At 68.3% G+C, this 14,126-nt stretch overlaps 2 protein-coding genes and 1 long non-coding RNA gene across 4 annotated transcripts; 2 read left to right on the plus strand and 1 right to left on the minus strand.

Annotated features, from left to right (window-relative positions):
• Nucleotides 1-364: 364 nt before the first annotated feature.
• On the plus strand, nucleotides 365-2,206 carry LOC126639423 (uncharacterized). The gene is made up of 3 exons (XR_007628782.1): nucleotides 365-411; nucleotides 1,058-1,124; nucleotides 2,128-2,206. It is a non-coding gene; the product is annotated as an uncharacterized LOC126639423 (long non-coding RNA).
• A 1,141-nt stretch (nucleotides 2,207-3,347) lies between these two features.
• Nucleotides 3,348-8,888, minus strand: ARL2 (ADP ribosylation factor like GTPase 2). 2 transcript variants are annotated; one of them, XM_050314190.1, is made up of 5 exons: nucleotides 8,748-8,888; nucleotides 7,646-7,756; nucleotides 6,278-6,401; nucleotides 4,885-4,965; nucleotides 3,348-3,540 (listed from the first exon to the last, which is right to left on the minus strand). In XM_050314190.1, the coding sequence occupies exons 1-5, from the start codon at nucleotides 8,810-8,812 to the stop codon at nucleotides 3,406-3,408; spliced, it is 516 nt and encodes a 171-aa protein (XP_050170147.1). In that variant the 5' UTR covers nucleotides 8,813-8,888; the 3' UTR covers nucleotides 3,348-3,405. The 2 variants fall into 2 exon arrangements, with proteins under 2 accessions (XP_050170147.1, XP_050170146.1); XM_050314189.1 differs by having other exon boundaries at nucleotides 6,239-6,401.
• A 2,452-nt stretch (nucleotides 8,889-11,340) lies between these two features.
• Nucleotides 11,341-13,125, plus strand: TMEM223 (transmembrane protein 223). The gene is made up of 3 exons (XM_050314187.1): nucleotides 11,341-11,661; nucleotides 11,696-11,770; nucleotides 12,826-13,125. Exons 1-3 carry the CDS (start codon nucleotides 11,469-11,471, stop codon nucleotides 13,122-13,124), a joined length of 567 nt encoding a protein of 188 aa, XP_050170144.1. The 5' UTR covers nucleotides 11,341-11,468; the 3' UTR covers nucleotide 13,125.
• Nucleotides 13,126-14,126: the final 1,001 nt, after the last annotated feature.

Below are 14,126 nucleotides of genomic sequence, written 5' to 3' on the forward strand. Positions count from 1 at the left end.
TTCCCGGGCCAGTTTTGGGGATTCCTGGGTCAATTTAGGGGTTTCTGGGTCTGTTTGGAGGGTCCGGGGTCACTCTGAGGGGTCCTGGACAGTTTTGGGGATTCCTGGGTCAATTTGGGGGTTTCTGGGTCTGTTTGGAGGGTCCGGGGTCACTCTGAGGGGTCCTGGCTCAGTTTTGGGAGGTGCCGGGCCGGGTTTGGGTGGTTTCTGGGGTCAATTTTGGGGTGCCTGGTCACTCTTGGGGGCGTCTCTGGTCACTTTGGGGTCCTGGGCGTTCGGGGGTCTCGGGTCGGTTTTTGGGGTCCCGGTCAGGTGCTGGGGGTCGCGGGGCCGTTCTGGGGTCCCTCAGCCCCGTCCCCCCAGGCCCCCGGCCCGATCGGAGCTGGACGCGCTGCGGGAGCGCATGGACAGGTGAGGGGGCGGGGCCTGGCGGGGCCACGCCCACGGGACACGGTGGTGATGTAATGTGGGCGTGGCTTGCTGAGACCACACCCCCAGGGCGGGACCGCGGGTGCTCCCAGTGCTTCCAGTGCTTCCAGTGCTCCCAGTGCTCTTCCAGTGCCCTCCCAGTGCTCCCAGTGTTCACAGTGCCTCCCAGTGCTCCCAGTGCCCTCCCAGTGCTCCCAGTGCCCCAAGTGTTCCCAGTGCCCTCCCAGTGCCTTCCCAGTCCCAGTGCTCCCAGTGCCCTCCAGTGTTCTCAGTGCCCTCCCAGTGCTCCCAGTGCCTCAGTGCTCCAGTGTCCTCCCAGTCCCTCCCATCGCTCCCACTGCCCTCCCAGTCCCTCCTAATGTCCCCCACTCCCTCCCAGTGTTCCCAGTCCCTCTCAGTATCCCCCCAGTGCCCTCCCAGTCCCTCTAGTGCCCTCCCAGTGCCCTCCCAGTGCCTTCCCAGTGCCCTCCCAGTGCCTTCTCAGTGCTCTCAGTCCCTCCCAGTGTCCCCCACTCCCTCCCAGTCCCTCCCAGTCCCTTCCAGTCCCTCCCATTCCCTCCCCCAGTGCCCTCCCAGTGCCCTCCCAGTCCCTCCCAGTCCCTCCCAGTGCCTCCCAGTGTCCCCGCAGGCTGCAGGACGATTACGCCAATTCCCAGCGGCTCAATCGGCTCCTGGAGGAGCGGCTCACGGGGCTGGTGAGGGGTCCGGGGTCCTGGGGTCCTGAGGCTGGGGGTCCTGGGGCCTGGGTCCTGGGGTCCTGGGGCTGGGGTCCTGGGGCTGACGGGGCTGGTGAGCGGGGCTGGGGGCTGGGGGTCCTGGGGTCCTGGGGGTCCTTGGGGCTGACGGGGCTGGTGAGGGGGCGGGGGCCCGGGGTCCTGGGGATCTCGGGGCCTGGGGGTCCTGGGGCTGAGGGCGGTCACGGGGGCTGGGGCCCTGGGGTGGTAGGGGGTCCTAGGGAACCTCGGGGGTCTGGGGGAATCTCAGCACTCGGGGGTCCTAGGGGTCTGGGGGATGTCGGGGGTCCCAGCATTTTGGGGTCCCAGTGACCTCGGGGTGTCCCAGGGGTCTGGGGGAATCTCGAGGGGGTCCCAGGAGTTTGGGGGTCCCAGTGGCCTCGGGGGGTCCTAGGGTCTGGGGGAATCTCGGGGGTCCCAGCACTTTGGGGGTCCCAGACGCCTTGGGCAGTCACGGGGGTCCCAGGGATTTGGGGAGGGGCCGCTTTTGGGTGTCCTGGGATTTGAGGGGTCCAGGGGGTCCTGGGATTTGGGGTTTTCCGTTTTTGGGGTTTTCCGTTTTGGGGGTCCTGGGGCTTTGAGGGGTCCTGTTGTTGGGTGACCGTTCTAGGGGTCCTGGGATTTGGGGTGTCCTGAGGGGTCCTGGGGATTTGAGGGGTCCTGTTGTTGGGGTGAGCCTGCTCTAGGGGTCCTGGGATTTGGGGTGTCCTGAGGGGGTCCCGGGATTTTGGGGTCCTGTTTTTGGGGTGAGCCATTGTCGGGGGTCCGTGGGGTCCCGGGATCCGTTTTTGGGGGTCCTGTTTTTGGGGTGACCTGCTGTCGGGGTCCCGTGGGGGTCCTGGGGATCCTGCTTTTGGGGTCCTGTTTTGGGGTGAGCTGCTCTCGGGGTCCTGGGATTTGGGGGTCCTGAGGGGGTCCTGGGATTTGGGGGTCCTGTTTTGGGGTGACCTGTTTTTGGGGGCAGGCCCAGGCCATGGCCCTGGAACGAGCCGCCCTGAGCCGCCACGTGGCCGAGGTGCTGCAGAGGGTCTGGGGGCCCCTGCTGGAGACCCCCGGCACACGGTGAGGGGAGGGGCGCGGGGGCTCTGGGGCTGTGACTCCTGCGGGGTCTTTGGGGTAGGGGGACAGCACTGGGGGTTAAGGGATGATTTGGGGGGTCGTGGGAGGGTGAAGGGGGGCTATGGGGGTAAAATTGAGGGGGCTGTGACCTTGGGGGGCCTTTAGGGGACAATTCGGGGTGGGAGGACAGCGGGGGGAATGGGGGCCAAGGGGGTCGGCGCTCTGGGGTGACCCTGCTTGGGTGACCCCGTGCCCCAGGTGGGGTCGTGGGGCCGGGCCGAGGCCGCCGAGGAGGAGGAGGAGGAGGAAGAGGGGAGGGCCTCTGCTGCCCCCCTGCCTTCAGGGACCCCCGAGGGGGCCCAGCCCTGACCCCCACCCCAAACCCACCCCTGGACCCCCAATAAAGAAACGAGACCCCTCAACCCCCCTCGTGGGGCTGAGTCGATTCTGAGGGGCCCCAAAGTGCCTGAAAATCACCCCAAAACCTCCCTGGGGAGCCCCAAACTGACCCCAGACCCCCCCGACCCCCAAACTGCCCAGGGACCTCAAAACCATCCCGAGGCACCCCCAGCCAGCGCCCCAGAGACCCCCAAACCCCAGACTCCCCAAACCAGCCCGGACCCCAAACTGCTCCCAGCCCCTAAACACCCCCAGGACCCCAACCCTCCGGGGACCCCCAAACTGCTCCCAGCTCCCCCAAAACACCCAGGGGGCACCATCAACCAGCGCTTTATTGGCACGAGGGGGCACATCCCCAAAACTCCCCTGGGACCCCCAAACTGCTCCCAGCTCCCCAAAACACCCAGGGGCACCATCAACCAGCGCTTTATTGGCACGAGGGGGGGGCACATCCCCCCAATATCCACCCAAAACCAGCCCAGGGACCCCCAAACCCCCCCATAACCCCCCCAAACTGCTCCCAGCCCCCAGGGCACCATCAACCAGCGTTTATTGGCACGAGGGGGCACATCTCCAAATCTCCCCAAAGCCCCTAAAGCCGGCCCGGGGGCAGGGGGTTCCCAGGGTGGGGGTCAGTCTGGGGGCACAGACGCCCCTAAAGCCAGCCCGGGGCAGTGGGGGATCCCCGGGTGGGGGTCAGTCTGGGGGCAGGGGATCCCTGGGGGCTGGGGTCAGTCTGGGGGGCACAGACACCCCAAACCCGACGCGGGGGGACAGGGGGGGGTCAGTCTGGGGGGCACAGACGCCCCCCGATGTCGTCCAGCAGCCAGTCCAGGCCGGGCAGGAGGTCCCGGCCCGTGAAGGCCGAACAGCCCTGGATGCGCCAGCGGTGGCTGCGGATGGAGTCCAGGTCCAGGGCCTGGAAAAGGGGGGACAAACGGGGGTCCCAGGGGTCAGGACCACCCCCCTAATTCAGGAGTAGGGGATTGGGGGGCTCCCAGAGGGGATGGAATTCAGACCCAGGGCCTGGGAAAGGGGGAGAACAGAAGGGTTTGGGGGTCCAGATTTGGGGGGGTCCCAGATTGAGAGGGTGGGGTGTCCCAGGATTTGGGGGTCCCTGTTTTGGGCTCCCCAGTTTGGGGGTACCTGTCTGATGGCCCTGTTTTGGGGGTCCCAGTTTTGGGGTCCCATTTTGGGGGGTCCCAGTTTTGGGGTCCCAGTTTTGGGGTCCCATGGGGTCCCATTTTGGGGTCCCAGTTTTGGGGTCCCAGTTTTGGGGTCCCTGTTTTGGGGTCCCAGTTTGGGGTCCCAGTTTTGGGGTCCCGTTTTGGGGTACCTGTCTGATGGCCCAGTTTTGGGGGGTCCCATTTTGGGGTCCCATTTTGGGGTACCTGTCTGGTGTCCCTGTTTTGGGGGGTCCCATTTTGGGGTCCCAGTTTTTGGGTCCCATTTTGGGGTCCCAGTTTTGGGGTCCCATTTTGGGGTACCTGTCTGATGTCCCTGTTTTGGGGTCCCATTTTGGGGTACCAGTTTCTGGGTCCCTGTTTTGGGGTCCCTGTTTTGGGGGGGTCCCTGTTTTGGGGTCCCAGTTTTGGGGTCCCATTTTGTGGTCCCAGTTTTTGGGTCCCATTTTGGGGTCCCAGTTTTGGGGTCCCAGTTTTAGGGTCCCTATTTTAGGGTACCTGTCTGATGGCCCAGTTTTGGGGTCCCAGTTTTGGGGGGTCCCAGTTTTGGGGTCCCATTTTGGGGTCCCTGTTTTGGGGTCCCATTTTGGGGTCCCTGTTTTGGGGTCCCATTTTGGGGTACCTGTCTGATGGCCCTGTTTTAGGGGGTCCCATTTTGGGGTCCTATTTTGGGGTCCCTGTTTTAGGGTCCCTATTTTGGGGTCCCTGTTTTGGGGGGGTCCCTGTTTTGGGGGGTCCCATTTTGGGGTCCCAGTTTTGGGGTACCTGTCTGATGGCCCAGTTTTGGGGTCCCATTTTGGGGTCCCTGTTTTGGGGTCCCATTTTGGGGTCCCTGTTTTGGGGTCCCTGTTTTGGGGTCTCATTTTGGGGTACCTGTCTGATGGCCCAGTTTTGGGGTCCCTGTTTTGGGGTCCCATTTTGGGGTCTCATTTTGGGGTACCTGTCTGATGGCCCTGTTTTGAGGGGGTCTCATTTTGGGGTCCCATTTCGGGGTACCTGTCTGATGGCCCAGTTTTGGGGTCCCATTTTGGGGGGTCCCTGTTTTGGGGTCCCTGTTTTGGGGTCTCATTTTGGGGTACCTGTCTGATGGCCCCTGCAGGCAGCGCCCCGGGCAGGTCCTGTTTGTTGGCGAACACGAGCAGGGTGGCCCCGGCCAGGCGCTGGATTTGGGGGGGACAAAGGGGCAGTGTCACCCCCCCTGTGACCCCACAACACCCCCATCCCACCCCACAGCCCCCCGTGACCCCCCTGTGACCCCGTGGGTCCCCAGCCCTGTGCCCACGTCCCCCGTCCCTCCCCACGACACCCCCTGTGTCCCTTGTCCCCTGCATCCCCCTGTCCCCCCTGCTCCCCCACGTCCCCCACATCCCCAGGGGTGTCCCCCTGTCCCCTCCCCACGACACCCCCCTGTGCCCCCTTGTCCCCTGCATCCCCTGTGCCCTTGTGCCCCCACATCCCCCCTGTCCCCCACATCCCCCACGTCCCCCCTGTCCCCAGGGGTGTCCCCCATGTCCCCAATGTCCCCAGGGGTGTCCCCCATGACCCCAGGGGTGTCCCCATGTCCCCCCTGTCCCCACGGGTGTCCCCATGTCCCCCCATGTCCCCAGTGGTGCCCCCCATGTCCCCAATGTCCCCAGGGTGTCCCTGTGTCCCCAATGTCCCCAGGGGTGTCCCCCATGACCCCAGTGTCCCCAGGGTGTCCCCAATGTCCCCAGGGGTGTCCCCAATGTCCCCAATGTCCCCAGGGGTGTCCCCAATGTCCCCATGTCCCCACTGTCACCTCCTCTCTGAGCAGGGCGCGCAGCTCGGCCCCGCAGACCTGCAGGTGCTGCCGGTCGCTGCTGTCCCCCCAGTGTCCCCAGGGGTGTCCCCAATGTCCCCAGGGGTGTCCCCCTGTCCCCAGGGGTGTCCCCCATGTCCCCAGGGGTGTCCCCCATGTCCCCAGGGGTGTCCCCCGTGTCCCCAAGGGTGTCCCCCATGTCCCCACTGTCACCTCCTCTCTGAGCAGGGCGCGCAGCTCGGCCCCGCAGACCTGCAGGCGCTGCCGGTCGCTGCTGTCCCCCTGTCCCCAGGGGTGTCCCCAATGTCCCCAGGGGTGTCCCTGTGCCCCCACTGTCACCTCCTCTCTGAGCAGGGCGCGCAGCTCGGCCCCGCAGACCTGCAGGCGCTGCCTGTCCCTGCTGTCCCCCCCATGTCCCCCTGTCCCCAGGGGTGTCCCCAATGTCCCCAGTGTCCCCAGGGTGTCCCCAATGTCCCCAGGGGTGTCCCCAATGTCCCCAATGCCCCCATTGTCACCTCCTCTCTGAGCAGGGCGCGCAGCTCGGCCCCGCAGACCTGCAGGCGCTGCCTGTCGCTGCTGTCCCCCCCTGTCCCCAGGGGTGTCCCCAATGTCCCCAGGGGTGTCCCCAATGTCCCCAATGTCCCCAATGTCACCTCCTCTCTGAGCAGGGCGCGCAGCTCGGCCCCGCAGACCTGCAGGTGCTGCCGGTCGCTGCTGTCGACCACCCAGACCAGCCCGTCCGTGCTCTCGAAGTAGTTGCGCCAGTAGGAGCGCAGGGAGCTCTGCCCACCCACGTCCCACACGTGCAGCTGGAACCTGGGGGGGCACCCACGGGCTCAACACGGGGACACTGGGGTCATCAACAAGGACAAGACGGCCAATAGGGGGTCAGTGGGGTCAGCCACGGGGTCAACACGGGGACATTGGGGTCATGGGCATCATCAGTGGGGTCAACACGGCCAACGTGGGGTCACTGGGGTCATCAATGGGGTCAACATGGGGTCATTGGGGTCATCAACAGGGGCAACACGGGGTCATTGGGGTCATTGATGGGGACAACACGGTCAATAGAGGGTCATTGGGGTCAGCCATGGGGTCAACACGGGGTCACTGGGGTCATCAATGGGGACAACATGGCCAATAGGGGGTCAGTGAGGTCATGGGAATCATCAGTGGGGTCAACACGGTCAACATGGGGTCAATTGGGGTCATCACAGGGTCAACACAGGGTCATTGGGGTCATCAACAAGGACAACGACGGCCAACAGGGGGTCATTGGGGTCATCAATGGGAACAACATGGCCAATAGGGGGTCATTGGGGCCATTGACAAGGACAGTACAGCCAACAGGGGGCCATTGACAAGGACAGTATGGCCAACAGGGGGTCATTGGGGTCATCAGCGGGGTCGCCACAGCCGATATCGGCTCGTGGGGGTCATCGATAAGGTCAGTGTGGCCAACACAGGGTCAGGGGGTCACGGGCGTGGCTGACTTGGCCAAGCCGGGGCCACCTCTGGGGCCACCTCTGGGACCACCTCTGGGACCACCTTCTGGGACCACTTCTGGGACCACCTGGGACACTCTGGGACCACCTCTGGGCACTCGGACCACTGGGACCACTCTGGACCACCTAGGGACCACCTCTGGGACCACCTCTGGGACCACCTCTGGGGTCACCTCTGGGACCACTTCTGGGACCACCTCTGGGGTCACCTCTGGGACCACCTCGGGTCACCCTGGGTCACCTCTGGGGTCACCTCTGGGACCACCTCTGGGACCACCAGCAGGACCGATGTGGCCACCAGGGCCACCAGGGCCCCCCAACCCCCACCACGGCCACCACAACCCTCGAGACCCCCATGGTCGCCTCCCCATGACCACGTGGGCACCACGGACCCGCCCTCCCTCCCCACGGCCACACCCACACTGTGGCCCCCCCTCCTCCCACGGCCCCGCCCTCCCTCCCCACGGCCACACCCACACCACGGCCCCGCCCTCCCTCCCCACGGCCACGCCCTCCCTCCCCACGGCCCCGCCCCCTCCCCGTGGCCCCGCCCACCCGCGGTGCTCGAGGGTCTTGATGTTGAAGCCGAGGGTGGGGGAGGTGCCCCCCACGTCCTCCCCGTTCAGCCGCTTCAGCAGCGTCGTCTTCCCGGCGTTGTCCAATCCCCTGCGAGGGGCGGGGCATCAGGACACGCCCACGACCACACCCTGGCAAGCCCCTCCTCCCGCTGAGTGACCACACCCCTTTACTCAGGCCCCTCCTCCCACTGAGTGACCACACCCCTTTACTCAGGCCCTCCTCCCACTGAGTGACCACACCCCTTTTCTCAGGCCCCTCCTCCCACCAAATGACCACACCCCTTTTCTCAGGCCCCTCCTCCCACTGGCCCCTCCCACCAAATGACCACACCCCTTTTCTCAGCCCCCTCCCACTGAGTGACCACACCCCTTTTCTCAGGCCCCTCCCACTGAGTCACTCCCACCAAATGACTCAGGCCCCTCCCACTCAGTGCCCACTCCTCCCTTTCTCAGGCCCCTCCCACCAAATGACCACACCCCTTTTCTCAGGCCCCTCCCAGTGACTCCTCCTCCAGCCCCACCCTGGATTGGCCCCACCCCTTGACATAACCCCACCCAGTGGGGGCCCCACCCCAAATTGACCCCTCCCCACAAGGCCCCGCCCACAGCACGTGCAGCTGCAGCTCCGCCCACCCAAAGCCCCGCCCCACCCTGATGGACACACCCCATCCCCAGAAAAGCCCCACCCTCATCCCCAAGGCCCCGCCCACATCATCCAAGCCCCACCCCTCAGTCCCCGTCCTATCACAGCCCTGCCCTCCCCAAAGCCCCGCCCACATCACGAGCAGCCCCGCCTCCTCAAAGCCCTCCACAACATACAGCCCCCCTGCCGAGCCCTGCCCACAACACGAACAGCCCGCCTGCCCGAGGTCCCGCCTCAGCACGAGCAACCCGCCTCCTCTGCCTCCCACAGCACGAGCAGCCCCGCCCCTGCCCGAGGCCCTGCCCACAGCACGAGCAGCCCTGCCCCTGCCCGAGGCCCCGCCCACAGCACGAGCAGCCCGCCCCTCTCAAAGCCCCGCCCACAGCACGAGCAGCCCTGCCCCTCCCGAGGCCCCCCCTCTCGAAGCCCCGCCCACAGCACGAGCAGCCGCAGCTCCCGCTCCTTTTCCCGCATTTTCTTCAGGATCGTGAGCAGCCCCATGGCGGCCGCGCGCGCCGGGCCACGCCCCTCCGGCCACGCCCCCTCCGGCCCCGCCCATTTGGCCCGCGCGGTCCCGCTTCTCCTCCGCCACTTCCGGGTGCGCGGCTGCGGCGCTCGGCGCCCCTGGCGGGCGGGAGGACTGCGGGGCAGGGCGGGGGCGGAGCCCGGGGCCGGATGGGGGTTTGAGGGTCCCCAGGGGGTTCCTGGGGGTCCTGCATCATCCCGCCCCCCCCGTCATGGCCGCCCGACGCCTCCTCCTCCTCCTGGTGCTGCTGCTGCCCCCGGCCCGGCCCGACGCCCCCGGCCCCGGCTGCCGCCTCCGCTGTAAGGGCCGGGGGGACCCCTAGGACCCCAACACCCCGGGACCCCCAACACCAGCTGGGACCCCCAACCTCTTCCGGGACCCCCAACACCCCCTGGGACACCCAACCTCCCCGGGACCCCCAACACTCCCTGGGACCCCCAAAACCCCCGGAATTCCCATTCGTTTTTGGCTCCCCGCCCCCAACCCTCCTGGCCCCGCCCTACACTCCCAAGCCCCACCCCGTCCCCCCTCCCCGCAGGATCCAGGGGACCCCACTTCTTCCCCCATTCCAGGGTCCCCTTTCCCCCCAGAGCCCTCCCCCACCCTGTCCCCCCCATTCCAGGGGTCCCTCGAGCCCCTCCCCACCCTGTCCCCCCCATTCCAGGGTCCCCGTGCCCCTCCCCACCCTGTCCCCCCCATTCCAGGGTCCCCGTGCCCCTCCCCACCCTGTCCCCCCATTCCAGGGGTCCTCGTGCCCTCCCCACCCTGTCCCCCCCCATTCCAGGGGTCCCCGTGCCCCTCCCTGCGGGGGCAGGGCGGTGCCGGGTGGGCGGAGCCTCCCTGGGCGCATGCGCGGGGCACTGCGAGTCGCGCGCCGGCCCCGCCCCGCGCGCTGCTGGAGGCCGGAGGGCGCCCTGCTGGCCGAGGCGCGGTGCTGCACCATGGACCACGTGACCAGGGTGGGCGGGGCTCCTGGACGGTGTGGGCGGGGCTTGAGGAGGGCGGAGTCGGGCAGTGAAAGTGGGTGGAGTCAGGTCAGTGATTGGCAGGCTCTGCGGGTGGGCGGGGCACAGAAAGGGGTGGGGTCTGCGGTGGGCGGGGCCTGTGGGCGTGCCTTAACATACATTGTGGGTGGGGCTTTATGCACCTGTGGGCGGGGTTATTCCGAGAGTGGGCGGGACTCTGAATGTGTGGGCGGTGCGGGCTGCGTGGTGCGGTGGGCGGGGCTGTGGGCGTGGCTCTGGTGCCTGGGCGGGGCCTGGGGCGTGGTTCCGGTACGGTGGGCGGGGCTGTGGGCGTGGTTCCGTGCATGGTGGGCGTGGTTCCGGTATGGTGGGCGGGGTTGTGTGGGCGTGGTTCCGGTGCCGTGGGCGGGGCTGTGTGGGCGTGGTTCCGGTGCGGTGGGCGGGGCTGTGGGCGGGTTCCGGTGCGGTGGGCGCGTGGTTCCGGTGCGGTGGGCGTGGTTCCGGTACGGTGGGCGGGGCTGTGTGGGCGTGGTTCCGGTACGGTGGGCGTGGTTCCGGTGCGGTGGGCGGGGCTGTGGGCGTGGTTCCGGTGCAGTGGGCGTGTCCCTGACCCCCGTGTCCCCTCCCCCAGGTGGAGGTGACCCTGCGCTGCCCGGGGGGGTCCCGGCGGCTCCGCTCGGTGTCGGCCGGGTCGTGCCGGTGCGACATGTGCCGCCTGGCCCGGTACTGACCCCAGGCGGGACCCCCCGGGACCCCCCTGGGGGCACCCGGGACCCCCCGGCTTGGCTGCGTCCCCCCCATTAAACGAAGCAGCACGAGGGGAGTGTCGGAGTTTTGTGGGGTCTTGGGGTCTGGGAGTTTGGGGGTGGGGTCCCAGAAATTTGGGGGGGTCTCAGGAATGGGCCGGGGGGAGCTGGGGTGGTTGGAGGTGCCGGGGTTTGGGGTTCCCGGGAGTTTGGGGGTCCACAGCGGTTTGGGGGGTCCCAGAAATTGGGGGGGTCTCAGGAATTGGTCTGGGGCTGGTGGTGGTGGTGGTGGGTTTGGGGTTCCCGGGAGTTTCCCGGCAGTCCCGGCTCCGTTTCCCGGCAGTCCCGGCTCCGTTTCCCGGATTTGCCGGCTCCGTGTCCCGGCGGTCCCGTTGCCGTTTCCCGGCGGTCCCGGCCGTTTCCCGGATTTGCAGGCTCCGTTTCCCGGCGGTCCCGGCTCCGTTTCCCGGCGGTCCCGTTGTTTCCCGGCAGTCCCGGCTCCGTTTCCCGGATTTGCCGGCTCCGTTTCCCGGCAGTCCCGTTGCCGTTTCCCGGTGGTCCCGTTGTTTCCCGGCACTCCCGGCTCCGTTTCCCGGTAGTCCCGGTGCCGTTTCCCGGATTTGCCGGCTCCGTTTCCCGGCGGTCCCGGCTCCGTTTCCCGGCGGTCCCTTCTCCCTTTCCCGGCAGTTCCGGCTCCGTTTCCCGGCACTCCCGGCTCCGTTTCCCGGCAGTCCCGTTGCCGTTTCCCGGCAGTTCCGGCTCCGTTTCCGGCGGTCCTGGCCTGCTTCCCGGCGGTCCCGGCTCCGTTTCCCGGATTTGCCGGCTCCGTTTCCCGGCGGTCCCGGCTCCGTTTCCCGGCGGTCCCGGCTCCGTTTCCCGGCGGTCCCGGCTCCGTTCCGCCGAGGCCCCGCCTGGCCGCGATGGCGGCGCGGGCGGCGCTGGACGCGGCGGTGCCGCGGGACGTGGTTCTGTTCAGCCACGACCGGAGCCGCCTGTTCCGCCTGGCCGGGCTGTTCTGCGCGGGGCAGGCGCTGTTCTGGGCTTACCTGGCCCGCGTCGCCTTCACCGCCCTGCGGCCCCAGCCCGGCCCCGGCCCCGGCCCCGACCCTGAGCCGGCCCGGCCCCGAGCCCGGCCCCGACGGCCCCGCCGGGCCCCGGGACCCGCTGCGGCCCCGCGACAACAAATGGCGCTTCGGCTTCGCCGCCTCCTGCCTCGGCATCGGTACCGGCACCGGGGCTACTGGCGGACCGGGGCAGAGCGGGGGAGCACCGGGGCGGACCAGGGCGAGTCTACCAGGGTCAGACTGGGGTGGCACTGGTCAGACTGGGGTTACTGGGGCTACTGGGTGCACTAGGGGTTAGACTGGGGGCACTGGATCAGACTGGGGGCAGGGGGTCAGACCGGGGGACACGGGGCGGACGGGGCTACTGGGGCGGACCGGGGAGCACCGGGGTCGGACCGGGAAGCACCGGGGTCAGATCGGGGAGTACCGGGGTCGGACCGAGGGGACCGGTTACTGAGGCAGACGGGGGTTACCGGGTTAGACTGGGGAGCACCGGGTCAGACTGGGGGCACTGGTAGACCGAGGGCACCAGGACTGACGGGGGGCAGCGGGATCAGACCGGGGGGCTACTGTTAGATCGGGGAGCACCGGGGCAGAGGGCACTGATCAGACTGGGGGCACCGGGTTAGACCGAGCGGTTACCGGGGTCTAGATCGGGGAGCACTGGGGTCAGACTGGGGAGCACTGGGTCAGACTGGGGGCACCGGGGTCAGACTGGGGGAGTTACCGGGGGCAGACTGGGGGGAGCACTGGGGTTAGACTGGGGGCACCAGGGTCGGACTGGGGAAGCACCGGGGGCGGACCGGGGACAGTGACCGGGGGCACCGGGGTTAGACCGGGGCACCGCAGACCAGGGGAAGCACCGGGTTAGGACTGGGGGAGCACTGGGGCAGAGTGGGGAGCACTGAGGCGGACCGGGAGGGCACTGGGGTCAGACCGGGGAAGCACCGTAGACCGGGGCGGACTGGGGCACCAGGGGACTGGGGTCAGACCGGGGCACAGTCAGACCGGGCGGACCGGGGCACCGGGGTTACGGGTCAGACCTGGGGCACGGTCAGGAGAGGGGACCAGGTTTGGACGGTGCTTAAACCGGGCCCGGGGAACGGGATCGGGGGGGACAAACCGCGCTCAGGGGGAGGGGACGGGGCTGAGGGTCCCCCGTTGTGCCCGCGGTGCCCCCTGACCCCCGGCGTGTCCCCCCCCGTGCCCGCAGGGTCCCTGACGGTGGCCGCGGGCTGGCTGTGCCCGCTGCGGGTGGTGCGGAGGGTGACGCTGCTCCGGGGGGGCTCTCGGGTGACGCTGCAGACCCACGGCCCGCTGGGCTGGGGGCGCGGCGAGACCCTCACGGTGCCCCTGCGCGACGTGTCCGCCCGCGCCCACCGCGCCGAGGCCGCGGCCGCCGTGCCCGTCCGGGTGCGGGGCCGCCCCTTCTTCTTCCTGCTCGACAAGAGGGGGCTCGTCGGGGACCCCCGGCTCTTCGACCTCACCGTGGGCGCCTACCGCAAGTTCTAGGGGGCCCGGGGGCGTCCGGGGACACGGGGGGGCAGCTCGTGGGAGCCCCCAAATAAAACCGGAGACACCCCCTCCCCCGTTTATTGAGCACCGGACACCGATTATTGACCACACAGCGCCATTTACTGAGCCCCTCACCCCCGGCCCCAAAATCACCCCGGTGTCACCCCCAGAGCCCCCTTCCTCTGGGGAACAACGTCCCAGCCGATCCCAGTGGGGTCCCAGTGAGATCCCAGAGGTGTCCAAGCTGGTCACAGTGGGATCCCAGCAAATCCCAGCTCTGTCCCCCCCCATTCCCAGGGCTGTCCCCCCATTCCGAGGCTGTCTCAAGCTGATCCCAGTGGGATCCCAGGGAATACTCTGCCTGGGGGCCGATCCCAGGGCTGTCCCCCCCCATTCCCAGGGCTGTCCCCCTCCCCGATCCCAGGGCTGTCCCCCACTCAGAGGAGCAGGCATTCCAGGGCATACTCCTGCCCAGGGCCGATCCCAGGGCTGTCCCCCCATTCCCAGGGCTGTCCCCCATTCCCAGGGCTGTCCCCCCCATTCCCAGGGCTGTCCCCCCCCATTCCGGGGGCTGTCTCCCCTCAGAGGAGCAGGAGCAGGGAATACTCTGCCCGGGCCGATCCCAGTGCTGTCCCCCATTCCGGGGCTGTCCCCCATTCCCCTCACAGGAGCAGGAGCAGGGAATACTCTGCCCGGGGGCCGATCCCAGGGCTGTCCCCCATTCCAGGGCTGTCCCCCCATTCCCAGGGTACTGTCCCCGGCCATTCCCAGGGCTGTCCCCCCTCAGAGGAGCAGGAGCAGGGAATACTCTGCCCGGGGGCCGATCCCAGGGGTGTCCCCCCCCCATTCCCAGGGCTGTCCCCCTCCCGATCCCAGGGCTGTCCCCCATTCCCGGGCTGTCCCCCCATTCCAGGGCTGTCCCCCATTCCCGGGCTGTCCCCCTCAGAGAGCAGGAGCAGGATCTCTGCCGGGCCGATCAGGCTGTCCCCCTCAGAGGAG

Source organism: Myiozetetes cayanensis, unplaced genomic scaffold (assembly GCF_022539395.1).
Source record: "Myiozetetes cayanensis isolate MyiCay16 unplaced genomic scaffold, myiCay2020 scf192, whole genome shotgun sequence".
Classification (NCBI taxonomy): domain Eukaryota; kingdom Metazoa; phylum Chordata; class Aves; order Passeriformes; family Tyrannidae; genus Myiozetetes; species Myiozetetes cayanensis.

What these genes read in the sequence shown, in the direction of transcription:
- ARL2 (XM_050314189.1), bottom strand. Translation starts at nt 8,812, where the DNA reads ATGGGGCTGCTCACGATCCTGAAGAAAATGCGGGAAAAGGAGCGGGAG. An exon ending in GAGCTGCGGCTGCTCGTGCT is followed by an intron (nt 7,757 to 8,747) that starts GTGGGCGGGGCT and finishes CGCCCCTCGCAG; the next exon opens with GGGATTGGACAACGCCGGGA. An exon ending in GCGCCCTGCTCAGAGAGGAG is followed by an intron (nt 4,966 to 6,238) that starts GTGACATTGGGG and finishes CCCCAAATCCAG; the next exon opens with CGCCTGGCCGGGGCCACCCT.
- TMEM223 (XM_050314187.1), top strand. Translation starts at nt 11,469, where the DNA reads ATGGCGGCGCGGGCGGCGCTGGACGCGGCGGTGCCGCGGGACGTGGTT. An exon ending in CCCCGGCCCCGACCCTGAGC is followed by an intron (nt 11,662 to 11,695) that starts CGGCCCGGCCCC and finishes CCGACGGCCCCG; the next exon opens with CCGGGCCCCGGGACCCGCTG. An exon ending in CGCCTCCTGCCTCGGCATCG is followed by an intron (nt 11,771 to 12,825) that starts GTACCGGCACCG and finishes CCGTGCCCGCAG; the next exon opens with GGTCCCTGACGGTGGCCGCG.